This window comes from Equus przewalskii, unplaced genomic scaffold, assembly GCF_037783145.1.
Source record: "Equus przewalskii isolate Varuska unplaced genomic scaffold, EquPr2 contig_R1843, whole genome shotgun sequence".
Taxonomy (NCBI): domain Eukaryota; kingdom Metazoa; phylum Chordata; class Mammalia; order Perissodactyla; family Equidae; genus Equus; species Equus przewalskii.
In genome coordinates, this window is record NW_027228443.1 from 6,201 (window position 1) to 27,152 (window position 20,952).

The window sequence follows — 20,952 nt, forward strand, 5'->3', positions numbered from 1 at the left end:
CAGCTGATACACAGAGGCTGTCCTTTAGCATGGATTTGCCATGTTGATCTCAAGCAAACTTCATTTTTCTGAATGGGAACTTCCCACTGAATAACCTTATCTTGCGGTGACAAGGAAGAGGAACAGTAGTCCAGAAAACTGTATTGGACACCCTTCTCCCCTTTCCCTGAACTTTTATGGAGGGAACCCTTGGGAAAAATTCTCTCTGAGACCTCTACCTGAAGGTATGGGAGGTCATAGATGTGAGAGGACTTACCTGAACATATCTCAACTCCATCAAGGAACAAGTGAGCTCAAGGGCTCTTGCAGGCACCAACGCATTGGTTGCAGACAGTGCAAGGAAAAGTCTGGGGATTGTTTTGGACTCCATTTCTGATGCCAGAGGATGTCAACAAAAAATATCTGGAATAAAAAAAAATTAGTTAGGAAAGCTTTATTGCTCATAGAGTTTGGAGACCTGGGAGATGCAGCCAGCAGAAGAAATCAAAATCTGCTACTGAACAGTGTGTGGGAGGGTAGAGCTTATGAAGGTAAAAATCGTAGACCATGGGGATTCCTCTGCAACCTCTCTGATTCATCTGTTCCCTGACAGATACCAGTGTTCTAAAATCTGCTGTATAAGGCTTCTAGGCAACCATCAGAAAGGAGCACTCAGTTTCAGGTACACATTGTGTTTTTTCAGAGAACAGAGTACTTCACTTCACCTCAGTTCTGGCATGCCTGTTCGATTCTGTTTTCTTTTAGGTGCCAGTTAGCCACACAGAGTCCATTTTATCTTTCTCTTTTAGAGGTCCTCTATCTTTTGTTTTAATTCCACATTATTATTCTTTTCCTCTCTCTCTTGTTTTCTCTCTATCTGTCTCCTTGAAGGAGACAAAATTTAGACACAGAAAGTTGAAGTTACTTGCCTAAGTCCACCCAGGCTGTGCACAGAAAGGTCCAGAATCAGAGCAACCTTTGGGCAGCAGGATTTTGTCTTGTCATTCACAGAGGGACCACCAATACCTATGGGTTTGCATCATGATTTTCTACTCTAACCCTGCCCCCCTGCCCTCCCAATTGGAATAATTATAGACTCACAAGAAGTTACAAAAATAACAGAGAAACCCTATATATGCGTTGTCTATCCTCCCAAACCTGACATAAGTATAGTAGATGATCAAAACCAGAAAATTAGTATAGGCACAACACAATTAACTAGATTTCAGTAATCCAGAGCTCACTCAGATTTCACTGGGTTTTGTTTTTTTGCATGCAGTTCTTTTTGTTGTCTTTTGCATAGTTCTATGACATTCTATCACATGTGTAGATTTGTGTAATCATCACCATGATCAAGACACATAACTGTTCTGCCACCAAAAAGGAACTTGTTCCTTTCCATAGTGACACTCTCCCATCCTTAATTTTTGGTAAATACTGATATATATGCTACTGCCATTTTGAGGAAGATATATAAGTGGAATCTGGCAGTATATCACTATCTGAGATTGCCTTCCCCTCAGTATAATGCTATAAAGTCCATCAAAGGATTATGCATATAAATAGTTCATTCCTGAATCATATTTTACAACATGGCTACAGCACAGCTTGTTAAACCATTCACTCATTGAGGGATATTTGGTAGTGTCCAGTTTTCACTCATTAAAGATAAAGCTACTATTGTCATTTGTGTGTGTTTCTGTGCAGACATAATTTTGAATTTCTCTGAGATAAACGGCCAAGAGTGAAAATGCTGAGTCATATAGCAAGTGCATGATTAGGTTTTTAAGAACCTGCCAAACTATGTTCTGTAGTGGGAATGCCATTTTATACCCTACCAGTGAGGTAGGAGAAGCCGAGGTGTTTTGCATCCTCTGGAGCATTCAGTACTGCAGTATTTTTACTTTATCTGTTGTAATAGGTGTGCAATGGTATATCATTATGGTTTCAGTTTGCACTTCCCCAGTGGCTACCAAGTGAACATCATTTTATGTATTTCTTTATCATCTGTATATCTTCTTTGATAAAGTCTCTGTTGAAGTTTTTGCCTATTTCCTAATTTTGTTTTTTTATATGTTCTTCTGCATTTATAAAATTTAAGACAGGGTGTTTTGTCAGATGTGATTTATGAATATTTAATTCAGTTATTGCATGTTTTTTTATTCTCTTAACAGTCTTTCACAGAGCCAAGAGTTTTCAATTTGATTGAAGTCCAATTTATCATTTTTCCTTTTATGGATTGTAGTTTTGGTGTCATGTCTAAGATATTTTCCCATAACCCAAGGTAATGAAGATTTTTTCCTATGTTCTCTTCTAACACTTTTATATTTTCATGCTTTACATTTAGATTTATGGTTTATTTTGATTAATTTTGTATGGGATGTCAGATTTACATCAAGATTCATTTATTTGTGTATTGATATTCAATTGCTACAGCAATATTTGTCAAAATGACTCTCCTTACTGCATTTAATTTTCTTCTGCACCTGACAAAAATCAGTTGGGTGTCTTTGAATTGATTTATTTCTGAGTTCTTTACTCTATGCCATCAAACTAAATTTCTATCCATCCATCAATACATGCTGTCTTGATTACTGTAGCTTTATAAGTCTTACAATCAGGCAATGCTATTCCTCCAACTTTACTTTTTAATTATATTTCCTATGTCAACATTTTATTAAATATGCTAGTTCTTTTTTAATGTAAGATTGTCTGTATCTTCAAAATATCTTATAGAAATTTCTTAGAATTACATTGATATCATTACATTTTTAAACTATCTCTAGTAACTCATAGATTCTATTTCTAAAGTTCTGTAATAGTTCATTATTATCATTTTGTATGTATATGAAAGCAGTTAGCTCAGGGTTAATCTTTCTCAAAAAAAAAAAAAAAAAAGCTGTGGCAGCTTATTATCTACAATCACCCAACTGCAGTCCCTTATTCTAATTGCTTACAAGTACACACACAAACAAATGAGCCACAGTTCAGATTGTGATGATAAAAGTGATGGTGGTGGTGGAGTTGACACTGATATTTTAGTTGTTTTACATAAATTCTAAAGTACAAATATATGGTGAACATATGCATAAATATATATCAAAAGCAGAAGCAAAGACTTCCACAATGATGGTGAAATAGATGCCCTGCCATACATTGCTATTAAGTGTTTTAAAATTCATCCTGTTGTTCATTTGGCAATATGGATTTCTGTCCCTTGACTTAGTAATTTCACTTTTAGAAAACTATTCTAAAGAAGTAGAGTTGAGCATGTATATTTCCATACAGGTATCTGTTGCACTGTTATTCAGAATGGCCAGAATCTGCATCAACTGAAGAAATCAGTTACAGTTGTTTCTCTTTATATTAATTTGCCCCAAGATCATTAGAATAAGAGTGCAGAATTGTGAAACTAGTTATGACATATAATGAAGTGAAATAATTAAGTAAATATACTCAGTATTATAACCTAGCTCTCTAAATTCCATCATTTCATAAGCATGTAGCACTGGTTCTTTGATTGGTAGAATGGCATATGCTGTTAATATGTTTTTTCTTAATTTCACTTATTATTGTTTTTCACTTGTAGGTAGTCACAGGATGTATTCATCCCAGACCTCAGATTCTGATGTTCTTAGAAAAAGATATTGAGCATATCAAAGATTTTTGATTGACTAGCACAATTTTGCTTTATGCAATAAAGTGTTGAAGTATTTTTCACATTTTTCAAATTAATTGTTGCTATGAAAAATAAAGCAAAAGCTTATTTGAAACAAAGTGGGCTGTTCTTCATGAATTCATAACTTCCAATCTAGGATAAGCACTTTTCATCAACTTCATTTCTGGCTGTGTGTTCAACAGGGTTTAATAAGAATCATTTCCTTAAATTGGATTTTTAGGTTAATTACACTTTCAATACATTCATCAAAAACTTCATGATATATTTTCTTAAGAATTTGCTGCTGCTCTTATTGGTGATTGCACAAATTGTTTTGATGTCATTTAATTAATGAATGATACCTATTGGGAACTTGCTTCATGAAAGAGAAAAATGAAAGCATTATAGCTCATGATTTTTGTTGAAGGGAGAAATTAAATAACCAAATGAAAAACTTAATTTTCCTTAGTTTGGCAATTTTATGGCTATTACTAATTTTTTCTCTGTTGAAATAAAATGCATACAAAATCTGCTGAAGAAACATTCAGAAAACAGTTGCTGTCAAGCTGTTAATTAAAAAAAAAAAAACTAGAGAGAAGTCAGTCCAATCACGTCAGTTTTAAGGCACAATCTTTGCTTGCAATTTAGATATTTTAGTGAAATTTTCAATATCAACCAGAACCAGTTTAATTGATATCCTCCCAGGATTATTAGAAGGAGAGCTCTCCATAAGAAATCTCAGGATGGTTATGATGTCATTTTCTAGGTTATTTAAACTCTCCCGTCTTTGGTTCCTTGGTGCTTTGTGCCCCTAAGTGTTTGCGGCACTGAAGTGTGAAATCCATAGCTCCAGTTAAGTGGTAATTTTTAAATACTTCTCACTAGTAATTTCCTTTTTGATGCTCTGTGCCTTTCAACCTGGATCTTCTGTCATCTCTTCAAGGAAAGAAAGAAGCCAACATGGAGAAAGAAATTCAAGTAGGTTCCATTTTATCTCTTTAGTTTCTAAGATCTTATCCCTTGGGAAGATGTGTGAAACCAGTTTTGCCTTTAACTAATTTTCCTCTCTCTAGATATACTATACCTATAAGTGATCTTCTGTCATCAGCTTTTATTTCCATTCTCAAGGTAAGAAAGCCACTTGGCTGTCGCAGATAATGTGTGTGGGGGCAGAAAGTTTACTGATTTGAGATAATTCAGATATTTTGTGCAATATCTGAATTATCTGAATATTTGTGCAGATATTTCCCACAAACTTGCTATTTTATAAGTTTAAAGCATAGAAATTTAGATGATGAGAAAATAATGTAAAATGAATAGGATTGGAAAGCAGAAATTCTGATGGATGTGTGAGGAATTAGGATACTTTATCTTAAGAAGTTTGGATTAGAAATGGATGAAGCACAACCCAGGAGTCTGGAAGCAAATAATTTGGGGAGTGAACTGAATAAAGCCAAAATTGTGGACAAAAACCTGTTGTCAAACGTAAAAACATAGGCTACTGTTTGAGCTATCTCTGAATATTTCTGAAGTCTTCATTTAGCACACATTTTTCAGGTAACAATTATTTTTCAGGTAAAAATGGAATATTTACAGTTAAGTGGGGTTAGTAGCTAGGCACAACCATAGAAACATTTGGGAAGGACTTGACATTTTATCTTGCTTCAACTACAAGATGTCCATTCACTTATTTAAAAGAAGCATCACTTTCTTGCACAAGTGTTTAGACTACAGGTAATCAAATGATAAATTGTCCTGCTAGCATTGTGATGGTGCCAACCACTATTTTGTGAACTGATTATATTTATTGCATTTATGACCTATTTTGGAGAGATCAAGAAGCAGTGTCCAGAAGATGGGAACACTCCTCACTGATGGTTGTGGATGTTGGCTGGACAGACGTTGCTACTCAGACAGTATTGAAAGTGTGGGCATCATGCACACTTTGATATTAGAAGAGAACAAATAGTAGACATCACCACCTTTCTGCTTGGTGTCTTTCTTTCTTTTCCAAAGACCATTTTTTTCTGACTCAAAAGGTCCTCAAAGCTAGCCTCTTGGCTCAGTGTGATGTCACAGAGGATATCAAAGCAAATATTTATATTTTCTTTGCCCGTATATACAAGTTTGAAATGGGAAAATATTAAGTGTAGAAGTCATCAAATTCTTGAAGTAATCTGTTGATATATAAACCTCATAATATATGCAATACTGTACTAATGATTGTGAATAAAAGACTGTTTAGAGGATGACTCTCCTCTCAAATAGCTCATATTGTATTTGGGGAGACAGAAATGCGTGGCAGATGAAAACACCACGCAGCCTGTCATGAGTTGTGGAAACAAGTCTAGGACATGTCAGAGGGCAAGGAGGGAGCAGTGCTCTGCCTATCAGAAACTTAAGAGCATCACAGAGAGATAGAAGTTGTCCTCAGGGAACTTTGACCATCAGAGTCTAGTTTATGTTATTTGGAAAGTCATAAAGTACAAAGTTCATGGTATGTGGTAAATAAAGTAAAACGGATTCTAGAATGCTCTGGTGCACTGTCTGCCAAATTCTTCAATCTCCATTCACTTCAGCACATCCTCTTAGTTGCTGTACCATAAGCCTGATTTCTGCTCTTGGTTTCATTCTTCTCCATCTCAATGCAAAACCTGCTAAGTCAACTAGAAGAGATTATAATTTTTCTGCACATATATTTCTTTAAAAGGATAGTAATATATTTTTTACTTCAAATATATTATTCACATATTTACATAACAAGATACCTAACTTACATCAGTATTATCAATGGGGTCAAGGTCAGCTGCATAATGTTTAATTTCATCAACCTAGTAATGTTGATCATTTAGATTGTTCCCAGCTTATTCTTACTATCAAAAGCAGTGATCCATTTAACATCTTCACTTGACATTTACTCACATCTTTATACTATGTATTTTCTTAAATCCATAAAAGTGGAGAAAGTGTAGATGTTTCTTAAAGACATTTGATCAATATTGCCAAACACTTCCAGAAAATTTGTTTTAAGTTGCACTCACGCTAGCAGCTCTGGAGAATGCATGAGCCCAGTTCCTCACATTGAAAATCCTAGATATTACTGTCATCCTTTAAACATATCTTTTCTGAATACAATATGACATTTCTTTGTTAAAAATATTCAAACACTATATATGTATTTATTTTATAAATGCATTTATTTCTTTAAGTTTTTGAGCCACCTGCTGTAAAGATTGTGAATTTGAAAGAAAAGTCTTTTTATTTACGTCTAAATTGCAAATTTGTCTCCATAGGGGAGGCAAAAATTTACCTCTAAGAATGTTAGCTTTCAGCTGCGACTCTTTAACAAAAAGTCAGGTTAGCACAAGAAAATCAGTTTATTAACGCATGCAGTGCACGCAGCATACAAAATGCAGGAGAAACCTCAACAAAAAAGTAACTCAAAGCAGTGGCTTAGAACTGTGGCTTATATAACATCTTCACCAAAAACAAAAACAAAAACATTCATTTACAAAGAAATGTTAGGACAAAAGGATGCAGTTTTAATCTTCCATGAGTGGCAAACTGTGGGAAGGTAAATACATGGGAGGGGAGTGCTGTAGTCACGTTACTTTCCGGGTAGAGAGTGCTGTCTCTGGACTGATTAGAGTCTGTCTCCAGTAAAAGGAGAAGTTGGATCCTCCTTTAGGCAGAAAAGGGAAACTTTCCTGAGTCTGCTGCTTCTTGACTGCCTTCAGCTCAAAATAACTTTTATGGCAAAGATGCATATTTTGGGCTGCCATATTGTTTTCCTTCATCTCCATATAGACATTGTGAAGTCCAACCTTCCATTTCCTTGAACTTTCATGTAAAACATGTACTTGCATGCTACGATTTTTGTGGGTGTTTTTGGGGGGGGGGTTGTTCATTTCTAAACACTCTCCTCTGTCCAGTTATTCAGCCTCTGTATTTTACGCTGGTCCCATGGAGAGTTCAATGTGCACTGCTAATTTTTAACATTTTTCTCCTCTGGACAATTAGCACATGCTCATTCTTTCAGATCAAATTTAGAATCACTTTGCCAAGTTTCTCCAGAAAAATCTCTATTGGGACTTTAATCAGAATTGCATTTTATTAGTTTTACATTTTTCTTCAAGTTTAGTACATTATGAGTTACCTCATTATTTTTTTGCTATTATTTAGAAATATTTTGTTGATATGAACAAATATGCTAACGTGTAATGAGGACATTTTACACTATTAACACCAAAGGGGTCTCTCTCTGAGAGAAGTATATGCAAGCTGAGACCTGGGGCCACAGAAAGCAGATGAAGAGGGGAGAATTGTGCTCCAGGCAGCGGGAGCTCCTGCGTTAGGCTATTTTCTGGAAGCCAAGTGCCAAGAATTGAGAACACTGGAGAGCAGATGGCCGAATAGCCAAGCCATTGAGGGCCACACAAATCACACACAGGACTTTTGTCTTTAGTTCTCAGCCAGTGCAGAGCCTTGGAGAGTGCTAAGAAGGAGAGGGAGTGGGTTTACATGAATAGGTCTGCAGATATGTCATCCTTAACTACTGCTAGGTTTAACAACTAATATGAATTTAGGCAATTATAATCTATATTTATAAATGAGATTGGTTTATACTAATGAGAGGTGTTTTGGGAGCTATACAGGTTTATAAAATAAATGAGGATTAATCTACACACTACAAGAATTTTGAAATTATTTGTTCTTAGAAGATATTCACAGAATGCTGTCTGAACTAGGAATTTTGAAGAGACACAGCTGTATTAGAATCTTTAGATTTCTCCAGATTTGGGGAGTCTTAAGTATTTTTTTCTTAGTAATTTGACTATATGTAGGTACATATATACATACATATGTATACATTGTATTTATTTATAGTTATACATGCATATTGTATATATAGATACATATATAATATATATTTTGAAATAATCCTTTTCATGGAAATTTCCAGCTATAGTAATATAATGTTAAATTAATATTATACTGTAAATATTTTGCTACTCTTCTCATATCTGTAGTTAATGGTTGTTTTTATTCTTAATGAAGTTTTGTGTCTTTTTTTCTCCCACGTGTCATACTCATAGCCAGAAGTTGGTCTATTTTGTTTCAATATCAAAGAATCACTTCTTTATATATCCAGTCTACTTATTATTTCAGAACCCACGAATATCTGTTTATATCTTTTACATTCTATTCCTCTTATTCAAATTTATTCTGTTGAATTTTTCTAACTTAATGGATTAAATATTTATTTACACCGGATAATTTTTAATAAAAATTATATTTTTGAGTGCTATAAAACTTTGTCATAGTATCTCTTTGGATATGTACCCTAAGTTTCCATATTTGGTATATTTGATTGAAGTACAATTTTGAGCTTACTTTTGGCCTGTGTTGTGTTTTAGGCATATGCTTAAGTATTTCAAATTCTATGAGATAGATGTAAAACTGTTATTGTCATTTTAGAGTTCTAATACATTATATTAAAAAAGAAGATTAGTCTTTGGAAGATAACTGAATGTGTTAGGAACAGAAACCACTTCCATCTAAAATTTGACTGATAGAATTATTTCCTTGCTTTATTTATACTATTGTCTTAAATTAGATTTAAATTAGATTTAAGGCAATATTACAGAATGTTTGACTTAAATTGTGTTCTGTATATACTGAATTCACTCACTTGTTTTTGAATCTTTTAAGTCTATCTTTTCTGTTATGTACCTTTTCTGATTTGCTTTCTTAAATGGTGAACCTACACTTTAAAAGGGATAATGTTGTTACTAAATTAATGTTGTTACTAAATTAACATAGTTATTTTCTATCTAAACTCATTATATGCTCTTTTCTTTTTTACCTCCTGCACTGTTATATTAAGTTCTTTTTCTTCCATATTTTCAGTGTTGTAGAAAACATATGTACACGAGAAAATTCTTGCTCTGCAGCCCTTACTTTTAACTCAAACATTATATGTCTTCTGTTTAGACACTTCTTCACTTTTATTTGGATTTTATCCATATCAAAAAGATGTTTGTGACCAGTCTAAGTTTTATTCTGTTGTAGGTTGGACTTTTTTTCTTTTTTTTGTTCTGTCTGCATACTTCTAGCTGTTTTTCTCCTCTTTACTCCCTCATTCTCTTTCCTTCCTTCCTTCTTTCTTCTCTCTTTTTCCTTCCTCCCTTTTTTTTCATATTGCTTTTACCTCAAAAATTTTCTAGGGCATACCTAAGTGTATGTATCAATTTGTTAAATGAAACTTCCATGTATTAAGACATTTTGTTCTTTTCATAAAAGTTTTCTTCTCTTCAATTTGTTATTAATAATTGTCTTACATTGGAATCACTATCTTAAAAGCCACCAATTATTTATAGCTTGCTTTTGTATTATTATCACATATCTATCACTTTCCTCCTTATCATATAACCTCTGTCCTTCTACATTCCTAGAGGGCTACTCAAGTTTTATTCTCCACACTTGTGATACAATTTCACATCAGCACTGTTTTTTCCTGCCTCTCCTGTGGCTTTCCATCCTGGTACAACGTTTTTAATTGTCATGAGTAAGCCCCTCTTTCCCTTCCGTGCAGCGGTGCACTGACCTAGCAGTGTGTTCGTCCTCTCCTGAAGAGTCCACGGTGTCATGGGCTTTCCTTGGCTTTGCTGTGGGTGCCTTCTGATTCCGCAGATCATCATTAGGGACTCATTAGACCAGGTCCTACCCCTTTCCAGAAGAGGATGAAAAAGGGCAAATAAACCACAACCCCCTTTCCTCACTACCCAATCCATTCAGCCTTTCCAAAAATGGCAAGCAACACCATTGAGTTATGTTCTGACTTTCGTTGAAAGATCAGAATAAACTTAGAATGAAAGAGATTAGATTTCTAATTAGCTTGCATTTTCCCTTAATCTGCATATTTTCCACCTTCCTAAATCAGATCTCCAATTCACTGTGGTGACACCCTTAATTATATGTAAGACAACTGCCATCATAGAGACCCACCCCCACTCAAAAATGCTGCTCCTAAACTGGAAAAATGGCTGCCACTTCCATGCACTTATGGCCACATCTCCTGCTTCTTTCAGTGTATGCAATGTGCAATAGTTGATATTATGTCTAATAATTCAAAATATATATTTGGCCTTTGAAGAATAGTGAAACTATTGAAGAATTTTTGAAAAATATTCTCTTGTTTTCACGTCTGTTCCAGATGCAAATGCATCACCCACAGTGTGGACACCCCTACGTGGCCTAAGATCTTGCAGGACTTCCTGTTACCCTCTAACCTGCATGTCCTTCAGATACTTTATTCAGGCACCATGTCTCAGGTTATGATGAACCAAAAAAGTACGCTACTGAGAGTGAAAGGAGGAGGAAGACATGCTAAGCCAGATGGGATCCTGGACAGAAGATGCAACCTGGACTTCCCCAGACTAACCTGGATGGAAGCTCCTTCTTGTAAAGCCTTCAAAACATATAACAATGCAGAACCAAGGGAAAAGGACCATTGGCTGAAATGAACAAAATGGAAACTAAAAAATCAGAATGAACACATGTTTAAATGTTAAACAAACTGTTACAAGTTTTCAACCACACTTAAATTCTACTGATAATATTTAGAAAATAATTTTGACATTGTTACCTTGGTCTTCATGCCTTAAAATCTGATCTCTGACACCTCACTATACCCCTTATTCACAATGCTCTGCCTGAACCATCCTGAACATAACAAGCTCATTTCTGCTTTAGGAATATTAAATTTGCTATTCATTCTGGAGGAACACCCTTCTCCCAAATCTTCACATGGCTGCTCTTTGTCATCCTTCGTTATTCATGTTAATCTTTTCCTCATAGCATTTACTAGTATTATCCTGAACCATCATCACCCTTTACTTATTTGTTTTCTTTCTCCCACAACTGGAACTGTAAGTCACAAGAGATTTCTGTTCTTTTGTTTACAACAGTATCCCTAGAGCTCAGAACACTGTACGGATAGCATCCTATAAATAAAAGTTGCTGTATGAATTACTATGACTGAGAAATCAACAAATGAGTGAAGGAACAAATAAGGATGATCAATGATCAGATAAATGATGCTGTGACCCAATTCACTACAGTTCATTATAGTTTTCAACTGTATCTACAACTTAATTATTATTCCTAGAAAAGGCTGAATAGTTTCAAAGTTGTCACAAAACTTCCTAATTCAACAAAACATCTTGCTGAAATGTTTCGTTATTTGAAATGATTGGATCAATTGTTTTTCAGTTTTATGCACATTTTTTAAAAATGGAGTTAACTCTAAGTGAACAATCCTCTTTCTTGGACCCAGATGTTCTGCAGTAATAATTAAGCTCTCTTAAACCAAGCATCCGTTTCCAAATGTCCATTCATCCTCATGTCATGGAGAACTAACTTTGGAATTGCTCTTCAACAGTAAAGAAAGAAGAAGCTGCAAATCTACCACCAGACATAAAAATGCTTGATATTAGTCATATAAATAATGTCAAGACATTTTTAAATAATTCGCTCTATCTACTGCAATTTTCATTAACTCCACACTTCTCTTCTTATGCCTTCAGTTATAACAACACCATGGATGGAGATAATAAGACCTTTCTCAGTGACTTCACCCTCACAGGACTCTTTACTCACAGTAAAGCCTCAGGCTTCCTTTTCAGCATCATTTGTGCCATCTTCTTTATGACCATGATAGCTAATGGGGTCATGATCTTTCTGATCCACATAGACCCTCACCTCCACACTCCTATGTACTTCCTGCTCAGCCACCTCTCCTTCATTGACATGATGTACATTTCCACCATTGTGCCCAAGATGCTGGTTGATTATCTCATGGGCAAGAGGACCATCTCCTTTATCTCCTGTACAGCCCAGTACTTTCTCTACATGGGCTTTGTGGGGGCTGAATTCTTCCTGCTGGGACTCATGGCCTATGACCGCTATGTGGCCATCTGCAACCCCCTCCGCTATCCTGTCCTCATGAATCACCGCACCTGTTGGATGATCTTGGCCAGCTCTTGGTTCGGCGGCGCTTTGGACAGCTTCCTCCTCACCCCTATCACCATGAGTCTCCCATTCTGTGCTTCCCACAAGATTGACCACTTCTTCTGTGAAGCGCCCACCATGCTCAGGCTGGCCTGTGGTGACAAGGCCACCTATGAAATGGTAATGTACATTTGCTGTGTCATAATGCTGCTAATCCCTTTCTCCGTGGTGATTTCTTCGTATGCCCAGATTCTCATCACAGTGCACCAGATGAAGTCAGAAGAAGGCAAGAAGAAGGCCTTTGCCACATGCTCATCACACATAATGGTGGTGACCTTGTTTTACGGGGCTGCCCTTTACACGTATATGCTTCCCCAATCCTACCACACTCCAACCAAAGACAAGGTCTTCTCTGCCTTTTACACGATCCTCACCCCCTTGTTAAACCCTCTCATCTACAGCCTGAGAAACACAGATGTAACAGGGGCCTTGAAGAGGGTTTTGGCGAGATGGCGAGGGCTCCATTGTGTGACAAGGGAAGAATTCTGACAGTTTAAATCCTCCATCTCTACTCAGAAGAATATGGGTGCTGTTATATATATACATATATTAACATGGGTAATATGGGTAATACTTGCAGCACCTGCCAATGCCAGCTATCTGAAAAGGTGTATCAGCAGCATTTTCATCAAAAATGTGAAACCACTGTAACATTCACACAAGGATAATGCTGTAAACACCACTGCTGTTTAGTCCTTCTTTGTGTGCACCCATTCCAATTCTTCTCTCATGCCGCTTCTCTGATAGTAATTCGTGTATAAAAATGCCCCAAAATGTCTGGTTAATATTATATGCTCTGCCCACCTTCAGTGGCCTCATATGACCTGGTCATTTTGATTATGTCATTTAAATGATCCATTGATGGAGTTTATGGAAGGATTACATGTGTTGGCATTTGAAAGAATTTGAAAGAGACTAAAGTGTCATAAAACTTCAAAGGGAGTATTTACACAGACTTACACCAGGATTTAGAAAATCTGGAGACCCTTTCTTTAAGTAGTAACTGAAAACATTGCTCCTTTATCTAAATTTGGAACTGGAAAAAATGAATCACGTGTTTATTTTAAGAAATGCAAATACTAATCCTCCACAGCGCAAGGACTCTACGATGATGTTACATTTGTTATGTGGTAACTAATCTTTACATCAGAAGATACAATGAGAAGTAGGTGAGAAAAAAGTGAACTATTAACTCATAAATTCAGAAATCACTTTTCAGCTTCTCTTCCAATTCATTAAGATTATTAGATTTCTGGAATCCTTCTCTAGATGTTAGCAGTGGTATGGATATTTCTATTAATCTTTTTCTTCCAAAGAAATAGTGGACAGAACGTTTTTTCCATCTCTGGAGCACTGAGTTTTGAAGAGGATAACATTACAAAATGGAAAGGAAATAACTAGCTTTTCATTTGAGAGTGGGAACTGGAAAATTCTTCGGAAATGATTTAGTATTTCTTTTTAGGAAGCTGATCAGTGGAGAATGTAAGTGTGTAACCTAAATCATAGACCTAGTTGGAAAAACCTATATCATATTCCAAGCCCCTTAGACCACCTCTGTGTGGTGTTATGTGAGGCTTTGTGCTCTCACCAGTTTAACAAAATCCTAGCTGAGTTCAGTGATGTTTTACTGCTGACTGACACTGGCAATGGTGGGTAAGGTAAACACAGCCATGCCTTCTATTCCCTGAAAAATCTGCTGGGTGGTAGACAAAAATCTTTAACCAAATGAAACAATTCACCTTGGAACACTGTGAGTTGAACTCACTAGTAGCTCAGGAAAGTTGACCTGGGTCAGCTCCTACCTAGTTATCGGTTGCAAACCAGGTTCAGCTGTTTTGAGGTTCTCTTTGTCAGACAGGCTTGAAATGGACCACATACAGGGTGATAGCAGAGGGCATTTCCAACTCAGAAGATCATGAGGCACAAGAAACATAATAAATAAAAGAGAAGAGAAGGAGAGGGCTGAGCCTGAGAACTTGACATCCATTTCAACTCCACTTTTAGAGAACTTCTGTCCATCTTGTAAGACGACTGAGGCCCAATTTCTTCGTCTGTGAAATTTGAGTTAATACATGTTTTTCTTATAAAATTTTAAATGTCAAATATGATAAAAGTAATGAATACTGGTCATTATTTTTTATTTTAGCTATTCCTATTAAATGTAATTGTTTTTCATTCTCATAACATTTATGCCATTTTTTAATTCAATTCCCTTTTTCTTTCTGTGCCTCACACACAGAAACATGCTGTCTCATTAATTATACTTAAGTATAGAGAATTGATAGTAGGTAAAATGTATTCCAACTACAGAATTTGAAAATAAATTTTATTAGGAAAACTAGAAAAAGAATAAATAATACATTCTTTAAAAATGTAATTAAAACAAAAATAAGTACTTCACACTTATTAGAATAGCTACAATTCAAGATACTAACAGTAACAAATTCTGGTGAAATACAAGAACTGTTATTCTTTGCTGAGGGAATACAAAAAGTACAACCACTCTGGAAAACAATTTGACAGTTTCATACAAAACTAAACATAGTCTTAACATATGATCTGGCAATTGTGGTTCTTGGGATTTTCCCTAGAAGACTTGGAAACTTAGGTTTACACAAAGACCTGCATGAGAATGTTTATAGCCTAATCACCAAAAACTTAGAATTAATCAACATCTTTCTGTAAGGAAATGGATAAATAAACCGTGATATATTCACACAATGGGATATTATACAGTAATGAAAATAACTGAACTATCAAGCCTTTAAAACAAATGGAGAATTCTTCAAAGTATAGTACCAAATGAAAGAAGACTATAAAAGATACGTAATATATGATTCCAGCTATATGACATTGGGAAAAGGCAAATCTGTGGAGACAATAAAAAGATCAATGGTTCCCTGGGGTTGGGAGGAGAAAGAGGTGAATGGGCAGAACACAGAGGATTTTTATGGCAGTGGAACTATTCTGTATGATGCTGCACTGGAAATTACATGACATTATGCATGTGTCAAAATTATGAAACAGTGAATCACTGCAAATTATGGACTGTAGTTACGAATAATGTATGAAAATGCATTCGTCAATTGTAACAAATGCACCATATAAATTTACAATGTTAACTAAGAGAAAGAGGAGTACATGATCACTCTGTATTGTCTGCTAAATTTTCTTTAAATCAAAAGCTGTTCTAAAATATAAACTTATTTATTAATAAAAAGAAAGATTTTTCCAAAAGCGATGTAATCCTACGATACTATATTTCACTCAAGAAATCACTAGAAGCTGTCACCACAGAATTGTGGAGTTTGTAGAAGGAGGGTAGGGGCAGGGCATTAAATGATAAAAGGGTGTTAATCACATTGGCCTTGTTTTTGAGATTTGGCTGAGTGTATGTTGGGGATGGGGAAGCAGTGAGGCTAGTATCTTTTTGGATGGGGAAGCTAATTAGATGATCTTAGACCAAATGTTAATTAGCTTCACATACTGAGCTTAAGCTAGCATTTCCCTGGCACTCCACATTCCAAGTCATCAGTCGTTTATCTTCCTGCATATATAATAAGGTACTGGTAATGTACAATCTGTGTGTGGAGGAGAAATAAATGGTCTAAATTTCCCTGTGCTGTGCATTCTCCCCAACACTAGGAGTAAATAATCTTTCAAAAGAAAGCTGCTACTGCAGGGAAAGCCCTCACCAGCGTGAGTGGAGTGGTTTTCTTCTCAGAGGATATTCTATCATTCATTACAAGTCTCATACACTAAAAGGGTTAAGTGGGTCATACAATCATTACTGTGCAGTGATAGGAGAAAATTTTGAGGGCCTTTGACAGAATGCGAGCTCAAGTCCTCCACTTGTGAGTCATTCGGTCATGTTGGCAAGAAAATCAGATTGAGTATCAGTGCCAGAGCCCATTGAAAACATCTTAGGACCCTGCACTTCCTCTGGTAGAAATGAGCAAGCAAAATGAGGAAACTGTGTTCACAGAGGAAGTAGTAATGACAAGAAGCATGATCAGTTTGCCTCTTAGTTCTGCCAGTCGCACTGTCATGTAGCTAACTCTGCTGCCTTAGCCTCAGTTTCTCTGTAGGTGAAATGGGAAATACACCCACTGATGTAATTGCTGATTCCTTCAGGAAAAAATAAACTCGCCAACAATTTGAGTAGTGTACTGACACTCTCACCAACTTAAGGAAAAATATGATGGAAGTTTTAAGTATTGGTCTCTATTCTGATATTTAGAATGTCATGAACACTTGCTATGCTAAAAGAATGAAAGATGTAGTTACATATAGCAGTCAGAGGGATTTTTGGCAAGAATTGGTGTTCCTAAGATTCAGTGGTTCCATCTAAGAAGCACAGGCCCATCCTTAGGAAGGAGTGCAGGTGTACTGAGGACTATGGTGGAGCAGGGCACTGCTGGCATTCCAGGACCTACCCCAGGGCCTGACAAGCAGCAGACACTCTGCAAATGGTGTTCAGAGGAGATGTTGGGAATCCTTCAGACGAGGGAATTCAAGGGAGTGAGTGATCCTAAAGGGTATCTTATCAATGGCTGCCCAGTGAAATTATGGCATGTGCCAATTTCAGTGGCACTGTATGAGCTGCTACATCTCTCTGGGACTCTGTTTACAGTGTGACTGCTATACGTAACTACACTTTTTTTTTTTTAGCATAGCATGTGTTCATGAAATTCTAAATATCAGAATAGAGACCAACACTTAAAAACTTCTGGATTGCTGTGTGGAGAACTTTCTGAAGCTGGTTCCTTGGGGTGAGTCCCACGGCATATGCCAGGCACAAATGTCATGTATTCGTGATTACTGTTCTTGTTCAAAGTGATCATTGCAAAGATAAGGAAACGAGTCCCAGAGAGATGTGGCAGCTTATACAGTTTGCCATCAAGTGAAATGTTGTCACAGACTTCATCTACTTCACACATTTATTTACTGACCCATTGCTTGCTGATAAGCACTCTCGAAAAATAATGGAAAAAATAAACTTGCAATGTGGTCTCTGAGAGTCAGACACACACACACTCAGATAGAAACACACACACACCTACACACAGAAGTTGTAAAGAATGGTTGCCAAGTAATTAAATCTAGTAAATATTATTTATAGTAAATCTTAGATGATACTAGCTAGAGAAACATAATTCCTTAGCATGATGAATGATGAACGGTATCTGCTTCAAACTAAGGAAAAATCCAGGCATAACAAAGAGGTGATATTTGTATTATTATTAAGTCAAAAGCAAGACAATAAAACCCATTTCCACTATGTTGATTGCCATAGTTTTGCAAATTCTAAACAATATAATGAAAATGAAAAACAAATCTCTATGTTTTAGAATAAAGGAGATTAAATGTTCATTTTGTGCACTTGATGACTGTGCAAAGTAAAGACTATGTGATCTTTTGCAAAGTTTTTTACTAATTAGGGGCTACACATTAGGAAAATTAATAAAATAAATTAATATTTAAAAACCAACAGCCTGGGGCCAGCCCCGTGGCACAGCAGTTAAGTTCGAACGTTCTGTTTCTCAGCAGCCCAGGGTTCGCCGGTTCGGATCCCAGGTGCGGACATGGCACCCCTTGGTGTGCCATGCTGTGGTAGGCATCCCACGTATAAAGTAGAGGCAGATGGGCACGGATGTTAGCTCAGGGCCAGGATTCCTCAGCAAAAAGAGGAGGACTGGCAGTAGTTAGCTCTGGGCTAATTTTCCTCAAAAAAAAAAAAGCCCTCCAATTTGCCACAAAGATTCACAAACACCAGAAAATTTCAAAATCGATAGCAAATAAAATAGGAATAAACTTAATGAGAAATATAGGGAAGTACATTTAACATGAAATCTGCATAAATATACAGAAGGAACACACACATAAATGAATAGTCACACACCACACACAAATCATAACTCTTAACAAAGGAAGTTAACTGAAAACCTAACTATATCAAAGGGTCTAGTTTACTCCTAGATGAGAAGAGTGATTTTGTACAGATGTCAGTAATCTTCAAATAAATGATAAGGCTAGTGCTCTTTCAATAAGAACTATGAAATGTTTTGCCATTGTTTATGAAGCATGACCTTGCAGTTATAAAGATGTTTTTCTTTCCTAAATAAATGGGCAAATCTTTATAAAATTGTTTGGAAAACAAGAAAGATAAAAGACCGTTTTATTATACATACATAAATAACACCTTAAAATAATCCAAATGGTGAGGCACAGTTTTGGGAATGAGAAGAATCAGTAGAGAATACTAGCAGACTCCTGATAAATGTAAAAATTTAATATATGAAAAAAGTATTATCAAAACTCATAGATAAAGGGATAATTTGTTAACAATTGCTGTTAGGATGCTGCATCATTACTCAGAGAGAATACAGTAAATCACTGCTTCATAATTACACTCCAAAATTCCAAACTTTAAAAAGTTAAATGAAAAGAAAACACACAGAAATAAAAATTAATATAAGTAAAAATATTTTTTATGTTTTAAGCTATTAGAGAATTTTCTAAAAACAGAATCAGTGGAAAAAACTACAGAAATAATATTGATGTTTTACATTCCATAGCTTTAAAAAAAACTCTTGTATATAAAAAAAGCTATGAATAAAAAAAAGTACAGAAGAACTATAAGAAATGCAAACACTACTTGAGACATACATGGCTGACTTATTCATACTTTAATATTGATGCTCAACATCATTAGCTATCAGGGAAATGCAAATCAAAACTACAATGAGGTATCATCTCACTCTGGTCAGAATGGCTATAATTAACAAGACAGGAAACAACAAATGTTGGAGAGGGTGTGGAGAGAAGGGAACCCTTGTTCTCTGCTGGTGGCAGTGCAAACTGGTGCAGCCACTATGGAAAGCAGTATGGAGTATCCTCAGAAAATTAAGGATAGATCTACGATGTGATCCAGCTATTCCACTGCTGGGTATTTATCCAAAGAACTTGAAAACACAAAGGCATAAAGATACTTGCACCCCTATGTTCATTGTAGCATTACACACAATAGCCAAGACTTGGAAGCAACCTAGGTGCCCATCAAGGGACGAATGGATAAAGAAGATGTGGTATATATACACGATGGACTACTACTCAGCCATAAGAAATGATGAAATCCAGCCATTTGTAACAACATGGATGGAGCTTGAGGGTATTATGCTGAGCGAAACAAGTCAGAGGGAGAAAATCAAATACCACATAATCTCACTCATAAGTAGAAGATAAAAACAACAAAAAAAAACACATAGCATTGGAGATTGGACTGGTGGTTACCCTTGGGGAAGGGGGGAAGGGGGAGGGCAAAAGGGGTGATTAGGGTCACATGTGAGGGGATGCACTATAATTAGTGTTCGGGTGGTGAACATGATGTAATGTATACAGAATTTGAAATATGATGTACATCCAAAAAAACAAAAATTTAAAAAATAAATAAATAAAATAAAATAAAGTTTGCATAAATTAAAAAGTAATACTCCTTTGGGTAGAAAGGACATTATTTTTTTCTTCCAATTCATGAGCACAGATTATTTTTGTGTTTATTTGTGTCTTCTTCAGTTTCTCCCAGTAATGTCATGGTTTTCAGTCTAAAGTTCTTTCATCTCTTTGGTTAAACTTATTCCTAGGTATTCTGTTCTTTTTGATACAATTGGAAATGCGATTATTTTCCTAACTTCAAATAATGGCACATGAAATGAGCAGACAATTTAGAACTTGACCTGGTGGAGATAGTTGAAATACCATTAATATTTAGGCTATTCCAATAATTGGAGAGCATTTTTACTTCAGATACATGTTTCAATGGGCTTCATTAATGGAAACTAGAAAAGTAAGAGAAAAATGAGGCAGATTGTAAATGATGATGAAACGGTACATGTGTCAGGGAAATTTATGAAACCTCGCATCAAAGATTCTGAAATTGGCAAAAAAAGAAGCTAAACATGAGAAACAGCGTTTGCTCACTTAAAAATAGTCATTATTAGAATAATTTGTCATGTGCTCTTAAATGTCTCATTTTCACTAGTCACATTAATGATTACATATAGTTAAAATTTTAACAGATTCACATTGTTGGAACATTTTATTTGATAACTACAGTAAAAGTCTAGCTGTTTCTCTGGGTTGTAAGCAAGGAAACAGAGAGAGTTGAGACTACCTGGTCCAAACACCCCCACCACTAACAGACTGTCTGACCACAGGAATATTACTCTCAATACTGCCATTGG

The 20,952-nt window shown here is 35.8% G+C and overlaps 1 protein-coding gene across 3 annotated transcripts; it reads left to right on the forward strand.

The window, feature by feature from the left end:
- The first annotated feature begins 619 nt into the window (after window positions 1–619).
- LOC103545771 (olfactory receptor 2T6-like) lies at window positions 620–13,519 on the forward strand. 3 transcript variants are annotated; one of them, XM_070606885.1, is made up of 4 exons: window positions 684–1,011; window positions 2,164–2,263; window positions 4,581–4,765; window positions 10,854–13,519. In XM_070606885.1, the coding sequence occupies exon 4, from the start codon at window positions 12,122–12,124 to the stop codon at window positions 13,196–13,198; it is 1,077 nt and encodes a 358-aa protein (XP_070462986.1). In that variant the 5' UTR covers window positions 684–1,011; window positions 2,164–2,263; window positions 4,581–4,765; window positions 10,854–12,121; the 3' UTR covers window positions 13,199–13,519. The 3 variants fall into 3 exon arrangements, with proteins under 3 accessions (XP_070462988.1, XP_070462985.1, XP_070462986.1); XM_070606887.1 differs by lacking the exons at window positions 684–1,011; window positions 2,164–2,263 and adding an exon at window positions 620–661 and having other exon boundaries at window positions 4,711–4,765; window positions 12,226–13,519; XM_070606884.1 differs by lacking the exon at window positions 2,164–2,263 and having other exon boundaries at window positions 654–1,011; window positions 4,711–4,765.
- Window positions 13,520–20,952: the final 7,433 nt, after the last annotated feature.

Bases quoted from the DNA above. Each gene is read 5' to 3' on its own strand.
- LOC103545771 (XM_070606884.1), top strand. From the start codon at position 12,122: ATGCTTGATATTAGTCATATAAATAATGTCAAGACATTTTTAAATAAT.